The sequence below is a fragment of the Lepus europaeus genome, chromosome 13, assembly GCF_033115175.1.
Source record: "Lepus europaeus isolate LE1 chromosome 13, mLepTim1.pri, whole genome shotgun sequence".
In the NCBI taxonomy this organism is placed as follows: domain Eukaryota; kingdom Metazoa; phylum Chordata; class Mammalia; order Lagomorpha; family Leporidae; genus Lepus; species Lepus europaeus.
Window position 1 is genome coordinate 33,307,251 of NC_084839.1, and position 13,870 is coordinate 33,321,120.

The window sequence follows — 13,870 nt, forward strand, 5'->3', positions numbered from 1 at the left end:
GTGCAACTTTAATTGCCCTCAACTTCACTTTTCTTTCTCCTAAAACAGACATGCCTAATCCTGAATCTAGCATGTAGAAAGCGCTTCCTACCTACCAACACCAACATTTACCCAAAAAGACCAAAATTGGCTGTAGTAAAATAATGAAAAAGGCAAAGGCTGTTCATAAACAGGAGACAAAACGTGAGGCATTAACATGAAAGGAGGAATGGACTCTACCAGATGAAAAAAGGAAACACAGGTTTACAAGACAACCAGTTTGAGCTTGTCTCAAGATTTTATTTTTTAAAAAGACTTATTAATTTATTTGAAATGTTGAGTTACAAAGAGAAACAGGTATTTCTTCTGCTGCTTCATTCCCCCTACAAAAGCCAGGGCTGGGCCAGGCCAAATCCAGGAGCCTAAAACTCGATCTAGTTCTCCAATGTGGGCTGCAGAGACCCAGGCACTTGGGCCATCTTCTGCTACTTTCCCAGGTGCATTAGTAGGGAGCTGGATCAGAAGTGAGCAGCCAGGACTATAACCAGTGCTCACATGGGATGTCAGCATTGCAGGTGACAGCTTAACCTGCTACACCACAACACCAACTCCAAGATTTGATTTTAACAGTTACTGAAAGTGAAACACCTCACAAAGACATGCGATCAAATGGAATAAGTGCATCTTATCAAATCAAGAAGTTTGTTTTTCAAACCCATCCAATATTTATAGAATGATCTTTAATAAAATTTAGAATACATTTTTCATTTTTCTGAATTTAATCAAACATTCTTACAAACTACTACAAAAGGGCTATAATTTTCTATTTTTGACAAATAATATTTGATATATAGCTCATTTTGGCAACAAAAATCTTATTACAAATACTTATTTAAAACTGCTCATATGGGGCAGGGTTTAATGCAGTGATTTAAGTTACTGACTGGGACACCCACATCCCATATCCGAATACACGGTTTGAGACCCAGCAACTCTGCTTCTGATCCAGCTTCTTGCTAGCATAAACCAAGGAAAGCAGCAGATGATGGCTCAAGTGCTTGAGTCCCTGCTATTCACTAAGGATCTAGCCAGAGTCTCCGGTTGCTGGCTTTCTGTTTGATCCCCCCTAGGCTACTGTGGGCATTTGGGGAGTGAATCAGCAGAAAGAAAATCTCTCTACCTCTGTATCAAATAAAAAAAATAATTTTTTAAGAAAAATGTTCTTGCCATAGATCATTTACTAAATGGTTACTTCATCATTCACTGATAAAAATGTCACTTTTTCTTTAACTGGTAGGCTGTGGGTTTTTAAGTTTTCCAAAATATCTCCCAAACAGCTCCTCTGAAACCACTTCTCATAACAAAAAAGACCAGTATTTTTAAAACACTTATCTATATAAAAAAGGGAAATGCCCTAAGTCATATTTAAGACCGAAATGAGAATATTAGTGAAAATCCACTTATTTCAGGTTAGTAGTCTCTCTTTATTCTACTTCATCGAGACAAAAAAACAAAACAAAACAAAACAAAACAGACATAAGGAGATGCTTTAATATTCTCTTTCCATGATAAATAGAAATGAATAGCATTCATTCAACTTAGAAACCACAGGTTTAAACTACATGTAAATGACTCCAAAAAACAAATTACATAGTAAGTTTTATTTTACTGAGCCATAAATCTGAATACCAGTTTCAAAAACGGTATGCAAGAACCAGGCACTGAGCTAGTAAGTGGGTCTATACAACTACTTGATATCAGAACCTCAACCCAGCTTTTTTTCCTCTTTGGACAAAGATATACATGTTATCAGAAAAAGTATATGTTACAGAATATTTGCAAAACTGGGTAATTAAGGGACCAGTGCTGTGGCACAGTAGGTTAAAGCTCCAGTCTGCAGCATTGGCATCCCATATGGGTGCCAGTTGAGTTTTGGCTGCTCCCATTCCTATCCAGCTCCCTGCTACTTCTCCTGGGAAAAAAGTGGAGGATGAACCAAGTGCTTGGGCCGCTGAACCCATATGGAAGACCCAGAAGAAGCTCCTGGTTCCTGGCTTCAGATCGACTCAGATCCGGCCATTGCAGCCATTTGGGGGAGTGAACCAAGGATGGAAGACCTCTTTCTGTCTATAACTCTGCCTTTCAAATAAATAAAATCGTTTTCAGAAAAACAGGGAATTAAAAAAAGCTCTTTAATCCATTTAAAATTAAAAGTTTAAAAACATAAAAAATTATATGTAAACACTGACTAACACATCCTAAAACAAATGTAGATTCTCCCACAAAATATGTAGTGAAAAGAATAATTTAAATATATAGAATCTTTTTTTTTTTTTTTTGCCAGGCAGAGTTAGACAGTGAGAGAGAGAGACAGAGTTATAGACAGTAAGAGAGAGACAGAGAGAAAGTCTTCCTTCCGCTGGTTCACCCCCCAGACTGGAAGAGGAACAACCAGGACAGAATCCAGCACCCCGATAGGGATAAGAACTCAGGGTGCCGGCGCCACAGACGGAGGATTAGCCTAGTGAGCTGTGGCGCCAGCCAATATATATAATCTTTTTTTTTTTCTTTTTGGACAGGCAGAGTGGACAGTGAGAGAGAGAGATAGAGAGAAAGGTCTTCCTTTTGCCGTTGGTTCACCCTCCAATGGCCCCCATGGCCGGCGTGCTGCGGCCGGCGCACCGCGTTGATCCGAAGGCAGGAGCCAGGTGCTTCTCCTGGTCTCCCATGGGGTGCAGGGCCCAAACACTTGGGCCATCCTCCACTGCCCTCCCAGCCACAGCAGAGAGCTGGCCTGGAAGAGGGGCAACCGAGACAGAATCCGGCACCCCGACCAGGACTAGAGCCTGGAGTGCTGGCGCCACAGGCAGAGGATTAGCCTATTGAGCCGTGGAACCGGCCTAGAATCTTTTAATGATATAAACACCACCAGAGAAAAGATGCGCTTAATATGAAGGTAATAGACTTTTTCATAGCAGTATGATAATGAGATAAAATTATTCTAGTAACAATACAAAATAAAAATAATCTCATGAACCATATACTTTTCAGAGCCAGGAGAAATCAAGATGGTAGAAGAGGAAGGGAGTACATGTTAAAGTGATCATTTTAAGTGTGTTACTAATGATATAGATAGGAATAAGTATCACGTAAATAAGACCAAGTGTCTGTTAGTAACAATAGATAGAATTAAAAAGGGGAGAATGATCCAACATGAAAAGCAGGCCGCATAGCAGACTCATAGAATGACAAACACCCTGAACCGCACTCTGGCCTCAGAATCAGCCCTTGAGGCATTCAGATCTGACTGAAAAGCCCATGAGAGCATTTCAGGCATGGAAAGCCAAGACACTGTGGCAAAAAATGATCTACATGAAGGATCTCTGTCAGTGAGATCCCAGTGGAAAGAAGGGGCCATCAAAGGAGGTTGTACTTTTCTCTGAAGGGAGGAGAGAACTTCCACTTTGCTTATGGCCCTGTCTAAATAAGACCGGAGTTGGTGAATTCAAGAGGCTTCCATAGCCTAGGCAGCTCATGACAAGAGCCTCGAGTGATCACTGACGTCATAAATTTATAGGAGTGTCAATTGTTAAATCAACAACAGGAGTCACTGCGCACTTGCTCCCCATGTAGGACCTCTGTCCTTAATGAGCTGTACTATGAGAATTAACGATAAAACTAGTCTTCAAACAGTACTTTATACTTTGTGTGTCTGTGTGGGTGCAAACTGTTGAAAGATTTACTTAGTATAGAGTTGATCTTCTGTATATGAAGATAATTAAAAATGAATCTTAATGAAGAATGGGTTGGGGCAAGAACTGCTATATTTCAAAAGTTGTACCTATGAAATTTGTATTTATTAAATAAAAGCTTTCTGGCCGGCGCAGCGGCTCAATAGGCTAATCCTCTACCTGCGGCGCTGGCACCCCGGGTTCTAGTCCCGGTCGGGGCTCCGGATTCTATCCCAGTTGCCCCTCTTCCAGGCCAGCTCTCTGCTGTGGCCCGGGAAGGCAGTGGAGGATGGCCCAAGTGCTTGGGCCCTGCACCCCATGGGAGACCAGGAGAAGCACCTGGCTCCTGGCTTCGGATCAGCACGATGCACCGGCCACAGCAGCCATTGGGGGTGAACCAACAGAAAAAGGAAGACCTGTCTCCCTCTCTCACTGTCCACTCTGCCTGTCAAAATAAATAAATAGCCGGCACCGCGGCTCACTAGGCTAATCCTCAGCCTTGCGGCGCCGGCACACCGGGTTCTAGTCCCGGTTGAGGCACCAGATTCTGTCCTGGTTGCCTCTCTTCCAGGCCAGCTCTCTGCTGTGACCAGGGAGTGCAGTGGAGGATGGCCCAAGTGCTTGGGCCCTGCACCCCATGGGAGACCAGGAGAAGCACCTGGCTCCTGCCATCGGACTGGCCGCAGCGCGCCAGCCGCGGTGGCCATTGGAGGGTGAACCAACGGCAAAGGAAGACCTTTCTCTCTGTTTCTCTCTCTCACTGTCCACTCTGCCTGTCAAAAAATAAATAAATAAATAAATAACAGCTTCCTAAAAAAAAAAGGATAGGGAGGGAGCTTACTACTCTTGTCTATGGGAAGATAGTTAAAACATCCTGGACAGAGTGCAATCTCAGGGAAGAGTTAGGGAGAAAATGGCAGAGGTAACTAGACACAAATTAGAGGGATAATGTAGATATACATGGAGTGTGTGGACACACACAACTCAGAACTCCAGCAGCCAAGAGCCTTTGCACCAGCTTTAGAGAGTGATGTGAGACCAGAATGCAGTAGCCCAAACCACTGGCAACAAATCTGCAAGAAGAGCCTGACCTGAATCCAGCCTGGAGCTCCAGTATACTTGCCAACCTAGCAGCAAAAAGGCGGAGGGGCATGTTTCCCTCTCCCCAGCCACCCAGCATCAGCGTCCTGTAAGTAGCCAAGAAGGGGTGGATGCCATTTTGAACATATGCAACAGCTGTGCCAGCTTGTCTCTGCATGCCCAGCAACCAGCCAAGAGGAGACACGTAGGGAGAATTGACAGGAGGCTGGGTGCTCATGACTGTTGGAGGCCTGTATGCTGAGACTGTGAAAACACTGTAGTTGCATGTGAAGGCATAGGATGTGGCCGGGTTTTTGGGCAGTCACTGTGGGCAGCTCCACAAGTTTGGGGCTCCCTGATTCCATAGTGAAGGTCATTGCTGTGGGATCCATGCTCACAGTGAGAATGGCATGCATCCTTTGTGTGGTTGCTATGGCAACACAAATGAATATTATACCCACTGCAGCTAGCAACCAGGCCTTGGTCTCCTTGGAGGAGAGAAGGTAAGCGTAAGACCACCAACAGAGCAGATTAAACCTCCCTTCTTATTAAAAATAAAAGAGAGAGAGAGAAAGAGATTTGCTATCCCCAATTTGGGTGTCACCTTGGACACTTCCTCACCCTGGAATACTGAACAGAGCTTCTTGGCCACATTCAGCACACTCCTCTGGGTATTCACCAAAAGAGACACTCCACTAATCCACAGAGGAACAGTTCAAAGATAAAAGCCATCATAAGGGAAACAAACAACAAAAAAAGTATCTCCACAAATGCCTAAAAATAAACACTGCAATTCAAGAAACAAGAACAAGGAAGACAACATGATGCCTCCAAAGAACACAACAACACTTCAATACTAGAATGTGAAAATGAAGAGACTGAAGAAATGCCAAAAATGGAATTCAAAGTAATCAGAAGCAAATCCAAGAACTAATGAAATCCATACATGACATGAATGAAAAGTTCTCCCATGCAATTGAGATTTTAAAGACAAATGAAAATGAAATATTGGAAATGAAAAAGTCAATAGATCAAATAAAAATGTGGTGGAAAGGCTTAACAACAGACTCAGTAAGGCAGAAGAAAGATATCTGAGTTAAAAGACAAATCTTTGGAAAATTTAGAGCAAAAAAAAAAAAAAACAGAAGAAACTAGAAAATTATGAAACTGTGTTGGAAATTTATGGGATGCTATTAAACAACCCAATATATGGGTCTTAGGAGTTTCTGAAAGTGTGGAAAGAGAGAATAGATTACATATTTTTAATGAAATAATTACAGAAAACTTTCTTAATTTGGAGAAACAAAGGGACATCCAAGTACAGGAAGCACATACAACTCCTAATATACGGGCCAGAAAAGATTCTCACCATAACATATTGTAACCAAACTCCCCACAGAAAAACATAAAGAAAATATTCTAAAATGTGCATGAGAGAAATTCCATATTACTTTCAGAGGATCTCCAATTAGACTCACAGTAGACTTTTCATCTGAAACCCTCCATGCTAGGACAGAATGGTGAGATATATTCCAAGTCTTAAGAGAAAAAACTGTCAATCCAGAATACTGTATGCTGCAAAGCTCTCATTTAAGAATGAAGGTACAATAAACACCTTCCATAACAAACAGAAATTGAAAGAATTTATCACCACTTGTCCAGCATTACAAAAGAGACTTAAGGATGTGCTACACACAGAACCACAGAAACATGGTCATCACAATGAAAAAAGTACAAAGGAAATCCAAAGTAAATAACAGGAATACTTATAGAAAAACAGCAGGGTCAAGTCATTACTCATGAATAGTCACCTTGAATGTAAATGGCCTTAGCTCTCCAGTTAAAAGATACAGATTGGCTGAATGGATTAAAAAAACAAAACCCATCTATTTGTAGCCTACAAGAAACTCATTTCACCAACAAAGATACATGCAGACTGAAAGTGAAAGGGAGGGAAAAGATATTCCATGCTAACAGAAACTAAAAAAAGAGCTGGGGTAGCCATCCTAATATCAAACAAAATAGACATTAACACAAAAACTGTTAAAAGAGATAAAGAAGGGCACTATGTAATGATTAAGGGATCAGTTCAACAGGAAGATGTTAACTACTATAAATGTATAGGCACCTAATTACAGGTCACCTGGCTATTTAAAAGAAATGTTAATGGATATAAAGGGAGACATAGAGTAACGGGGGGACTTCAATACCCCACTTTCATCAATGGACGGATCAACCAGACAAAAAATCAGCAAGGAAATAACAGTTAATCAATACTATAGACCAAATGAACCTAATGGATATCTATAGAACTTTTTATCTACAGCTGCAGAATACACATTCTTCTCACCAATGCATGGACTTTCTCTAGGATAGACCACAGGCTAGGCCATAAAGCAAGTCTCAGCAAATTAAAAAAAAAAAAACAAAACTGAAATCATATCATGCATCTCCTCTGACCACAATGGAATTAAACTGGATATCAACAGCTCAAGAATCTCTAAAACATATGTAAACACATGGAGACTAAACAACACGCTCCTGAATGAACAGTGGGCCGTTTGTTGAGAAACAATTTTTTCTCATACTATTTGTTGAACTCTTTACTTAGTATAGTTAATCTTCTGTGTATAAAGTTAACTGAAAATAGTTTTTAGCAAAAAATAAGAATGGGAATAGGAAAGGGAGGAAGAAGAACGACAGGTGAGCAAGTGGGAGGGCGGGTACAGTGGGAAAAATCACTACGTTCTTAAAGTTGTGTTTATGAAATGCATGAAGTTTGTATACGTTAAATAAAAGGTTTCTGGAGGATAAACAAAGAAAATATACTTTTCACTTTTAACCATGAATAATTTAACCTTGGGATACTTACTGTCTGAGTAGTTGCCGACCTTGTTTCCACATTAACTGGCTGTTTTGTTGTGGTTGCACCTCTGTTTCATTACCTTCATCTAGAAAAATTAAATTATAAAAAAATTGACTTCTTTAGGGCATCCCAATTCATTTAAAAAGCCAAGTAAACATTTAAAAGATTAAATATGTAAAACTGCAATTGTAAGGTCTGTTTTAGAACAATGCAAATTGTTTTTACAACTCTCATTTCTATAACAAAACTCAAATATAAATTAATTATTGCTAATGAATTCCCTTGGAATAGAACTAAAATAATAGCATTTTCTCTACTATTTAAGTAATCTAGAAATTCCTCCAGGGCAAAGACCTATACAATAAGTCACACAGTAAGAGCCAAATTAAAGTATGAAGCATCATATCAGAACTAGAACAAAATGTCCAGGTATGATGGTAAAATAACCAGTTTGGTAAAAAGTAGATATACATGAAATAATCTCAATCCAAATCTGTTTCTTCCACTAGCTATTAAATAAAAACCTGAAATATTCTTTTAATGACTTTTCTTGAATGGAAATCTCTTATACCTTTTAAAGCTAAATTCTTCATTAGGTAGAAGCTAAATTTTTTCAAACTACTGAAATAAAAAGAGTTTCCTCCATAGTAAGTTCAGACTGAAAAATTTCCCAACTCAGTTTTTTAACAAAACAAAGAATTCATACTTTATCAGTCTTTGACCAAACTATAAGAAACTGCTCATCTTAGAACTGTACCTATGAAATGAAAATTTGCTTTTGTTTATGTTTGAAATCAATCATTCACTACATGCTTATTGAGTTTCAGTCACTGTGTTAAAAATATGTATACATTATATACTTACTCCTTACAACCTCCAAAGACAGTTGTTTAACCCCATCATATAAAAAAGAAAACTGAGTTTTAGAGGTTAACTTTCTGTCTGTTTCACATTAGAGTCTCAGCATTTTCCTCCACATGCTACCAATATAATGACAGTAAATTAGAGATGGGGTCAGTACTGTGGCATAGGTTAAACCTCTGTCTGTAATGCTGGCATCCCATATGGACACAGGTTCAAGTCCCTGATGCTCCACTTCTTATCAAGCTCCCTGTTAATGTACTTGGGAAGGCAGAAGATGGCCCAAGTACTTGAGCCCCTGCACCCACGTGGGAGACCTGGATGAGGCTCCTGGCATCAGCTTGGCCCAGCTGAGATGTTGTAGCCATCTGGCAAGTGAGCCAGCAGATAGAAGATTCTCTCTCTCTCTCTCTCTCCGCCTTTCAAAAAAAAATGAACCTTAAAAAACATTGTAGGTACATGTGAATAAAAATAAGAATTAGATTTTTTTATGTTTGGTTTTTCCCCCTATATGACTCTGAAATAACTAGATAAGTCTTGTGATATCCCAAGAAATAATAGTAGACTGGCAGTAAAAAAAAAAAAAAAAAGAAGAAGAAGAAGAAGAAATTAACTCCAACGTAAGCATTACTTAAGGATAACCTCGAAGAAGATATAGTTTAAAAAAAAAAAAAAAAAAGGCAGGGGCCAGCGCCATGGCTCACTTGGTTAATCCTCCACCTACGGCACCGGCATCCCATATGGACGCCGGGTTCTAGTCCCGGCTGCTCCTCTTCCAGTCCAGCTCTCTGCTGTGGCCCGGGAAGGCAGTGGAAGATGGCCCAAGTGCTTGGGCCCCTGCACCCCACATGGGAGACCAGGAAGAAGCACCTGGCTCCTGGCTTCAGATCGGCGCAGCGCCGGACATGGTGGCCATTTGGGGAGTGAATCAACGGAAGAAGACCTTTCTCCTGTCTCTCTCTCTCACTGTCTAAAACTCTACCTGTCAAATAAAAAAAATAAAAAATAAAAAAAGGCAAAAACAATGCCATAATACCAAAGAAAAAATATACATCTTATTGCCATTGACACATAAATTCAATAACTCTGTATATCACCATATATTCCAATACAGTCCGTTCTCATTAATAATCTGTACATGCCAAGTAAGAAAATTTACACTAGCATTTTAAGAAGTTTTAAGGCTACTTAATCTCTCATCAGAATTGGCTCAAATCCTTTCTATGCCATGCTCAGCTACTTCTACCTACTTCAGCAGCCACTGATGTTACAAAAGTGTTGTGCATCAATTCAATGGAATATTACTCAGCAAGAATAAGGAATGAACTACTGATATATACCAACACGGATGATAAGCTGGACTCAAAAGGCCACATTCTGTAAGATTCTGGCATTCATACGACTTTCTAAAAAACGGCAAACTATAAAAATGTAAAATAGATTACTAGTTGCCAAGATATTAGAGTGGGAAGGGAGGGTTTGACTAGAAAGGAGAAGTAGCCATATATTGTACGTGTTTGTGAACACTTAAAGTGGTAAATTTTAATGTATGTAAATTATACCTTAACAGAAACTAAGATAAGGCAAATTAAATATGAATATCCTTCTAAACTCTTAAGCTAAAATTACTCTTTTACTTCATTAGCCAGGTGAAGCTCACAAGCTCACAGTTCTATCCATGAATAGTAAACAGTCACCAACTATCAGATTTCTTCTTGTCATATCAAGGTTAAAAAGTGATATTATACGAAAGTAAGGATTTTGAAGTGAATAATAATAAGTATTTATAATAAAATTATTTGCCACTTCTAGTCAAGTTGGAGTAACAGAAACTGGATTCATCCCCCTACTTGAAGTAAGTATAAAAGAGATAAAACTAGGATTTTCAAGACACTGGACATCAGTCAACAAGGAACAGTGAATCTTGAGAGAAAGCAAACAAGTGAGCATTATGATCACCCCAGCTTCTGCCCTGAGTTCTAAATCACAGAAAAAGCAGATAGAACAAATATAATATCTGAAGAAATAATGGTTGAAAGTTTCCAAATTTCATGTAAACTACATATCCATATATCCAAGAAACTCAAAAAATCACAATCATATGAAACACTGAGAGGGAAGAAGACAAAATTATACCAAGGCACATCATAATAAAATTATTTAGAACCAAGGATAAAAAAAAAACCTTAAAAGCAGCCATAGAAAAAGATCATATTATATACAGAGAAAGAAAGAAAAAGGATGACAGCAGGTACTTATTTCATCAGTAGCAATGTCAGTTAGCAAGACTTTCTCAGACATTTTGAAAGTTGAAAGGATTCATTCCAGCAGTCCATATCACAAAATATTTTTTTAAATGTCTTTAAGGCAGAAGAAAAATACCAGATGGAAATACAAATTTACACAATTAAATAATGAGTACTGGAAATATTTTTTCATGTTTTTAAGTTTCTTTGAAAGAGAATTAACTGCTGAAACAAAAATAAGAACATAGGATGTAGTTTATAGCATACATTGAAAGTAAAGATATGACAATATATTTTATATACAATAGTACAAAAGTAAGTAGAGGAGAAATGGAAACATTGTTATAAAGTTCTCATACTACACATGAAACAGTATTGTTATTACTTGAAGATAAGCTGTAATAAATTAGAAATGTACCCTTTAACCAAAAAAAAATCACTAAAATAACGCTTTCTGCTAAAGAGGCAAAATGGAGTCATAAAAATCAATTTACAAGGTGAAAAAAAGAAACAAAGAACAGATTTACCAAATAGAAAATAAAAATTAGAAGTAGTAGAGCTAAATCTAACCACATCAATAATCACACTGAATAACATATTCGTTATTTTCAATAACTATCTGGCTTGTAATACTAAAACAGGAAAAACTAAAATATCAAGGGCAAATATATTTTTTCAACACAATCTGAGATAACATTCTTCTAAAGTAGAAATAAGATTTGAAAGTGAAAGAAAATGGGGTGGGGGAATCAGAAGGAAATAATAATTTTTTGCAAAAAATACTATTTGGATACACCACTTTCTGCTGCCTCTTCATCTCTGTCCTTATCACTGTTATCTACAAATCTCTTCAATACCCTACTTCATCTTGAATGAATATTCATATAGGTGATCCACTTCTGCCTCTGCACAACTACCACCTTCTTGAACTTTCACAAGATCTTGTCATTATGAAGAATCATCATTGATGCATACTCATTCTCCAAACATACATCCTTCAGGCCCCATTACTTCCAATTCATACTCCTCTGCCTGCAGGTCAAATCCATTACCAATTTTTATAAAGTTTCACTGAATACAGACACACTCACTCAATTACGTATTGTCTATGAACGCGTTCTGTTACAATTTCCTGTTACAAAGCCAGAAGTATTCACACTTTCGCCCTTTACATAAGAAGCTGGCCGATCAGTTCTAGCCCACAGCTGATACCCTTTCAACTTCAGCTTCCTTTCATCTTCACTTCCTTCTTTCTCTAATTGTAGTCCATGGATATCATTCTTTTGCCAATATCCTCAATTTTCTTATACCTTTGTCTCCCTATGAATTCAATGAATTCAACTATTAACTATCTACATTCCCTTTGATTCCACCTGGGCTACCAAATTTGTTACCAGTGCCTCTATATAAACTCATGATCACACACCCCAACAAGATTCTTATCTTTTCTTGATCCTGCTATTCCTCCAGTTCACCCTCAGTATTTTAAAGTTTCCCTATTGTCTTAGATGTCTGACCCACTCATAGCAGAGAATCCTGTGGCACATATAAAGCTATCATATGGACAATTCACTTAAATACACACCACCAAATTAAAACTCGCTCTTGACAACAATAAAAGACATATTCTTTTTCCAGTACGTCTCTAGCTGTGTTCAGAATCCAATTCATATCCTTTCTTTAGATATATTCCTATTTTGAGCATCTCTACTTTCTCCTTTCTTTTAAAAAGATTTATGTATATATTTGAAAGACAATTAGAGAGAGAGAGACGGAGATCTTCCACATCCTGGTTCACAATCCCCAAATGGCCACAATGGGATTTGGTTCAAGCTGAAACCAGGAGCCAGGAACTCCAAGTGAGTTTCCCACATGGATGGCAGGGACCCAAGCACTTAGTGACATCTTCTGCTGCCTTCCCAGGCATAGTAGCAGGGAGCCGGATCAGAAGCAGAGCAGCTGGGACTTGAACTGTTGCTCTGACATGGGATGGCAGCATCACAGGAAGCTTAACCCATTGCACCACAACACTGGTCCTGCTACTTTCTCCCTTTTATTACCCCTCTAAGAAACATGCCTCTCTCAGTGTGTCTTTCCCTCTCTCTTTCATAGACCCATGTGTCCTTTCAGCTACTGCCCTGTAATCACTCTTCATTTTGACTACCTGGGCTTCCTGAAAGTTCACTGCACTCACTCAGTCTTTGTTTTCCATTCATTCTTCATTTCTGCCCTCACCTTTCCCCTAAAACTGCTGGCAATAAAGTTTTCAGTGACCTGTGTGTCATTAAATTCTACAGATACTCTACCCATCTGAGAGTTAATCAAGAGTGCTGGCCACGGCGGCCATTGGAGGGTGAACCAACGGCAAAGGAAGACCTTTCTCTCTGTCTCTCTCTCTCTCTCTCTCACTGTCCACTCTGCCTGTCAAAAAATTTTAAAAAAAAGAAAAAAAAAACTCTAAAAAAAGAGTGCTGAACACTAACTCTTTCTAAAATTCTCATCTTGTAATTTTCCTCATTAAGGCAGTCCTTAACAGTTTTCTATTCTTTTACTAGTATTTTAAATGTTTTCATTCCTCAGGGTTCCATTTTAGGGCCTCTTATTACTCTACATACGATTCCTCAGTGTTTTCTTCTTTTTTTTTTTTTCTTTTGACAGGCAGAGTGGATAGTGAGAGAGAGAGAGAGACAGAGAGAAAGGTCTTCCTTTTGCCGTTGGTTCACCCTCCAATGGCCGCTGCGGCCAGTGCATCTCGCTGATCTGAAGCCAAGAGCCAGGTGCTTCTCCTGGTCTCCCATGCGGGTGCAGGGCCCAAGGACTTGGGCCATCCTCCACTGCCTTCCCGGGCCATAGCAGAGAGCTGGCCTGGAAGAGGGGCAACTGGGATAGAATCCGGCGCCCCAACCAGGGCTAGAACCCGGTGTGCCAGCGCCGCAAGGCAGAGGAGTAGCCTGTTAAGCCACGGCGCCGGCCACGATTCCTCAGTGTTTTCTTCTACTTCAATGGCTTTGAGTGCCACCAAAAATATATGCTGACATGACTGAAATCCACATATCTAACCAGACCTCTATCTTGTGCTGTATACCCATACACCCAGCAGTACCAGC

The 13,870-nt window shown here is 39.3% G+C and overlaps 1 protein-coding gene across 1 annotated transcript in view; it reads right to left on the bottom strand.

The window, feature by feature from the left end:
• The window catches only part of STRN (striatin), a 137,934-nt gene that overhangs the window by 60,872 nt on the left and 63,192 nt on the right, over nt 1–13,870 (bottom strand). Inside the window, exon 4 of the mRNA XM_062209245.1 lies at nt 7,663–7,741. Within this exon, the coding sequence (XP_062065229.1) occupies nt 7,663–7,741 (79 nt within the window). The remainder of the gene's footprint in view (nt 1–7,662; nt 7,742–13,870) is intronic.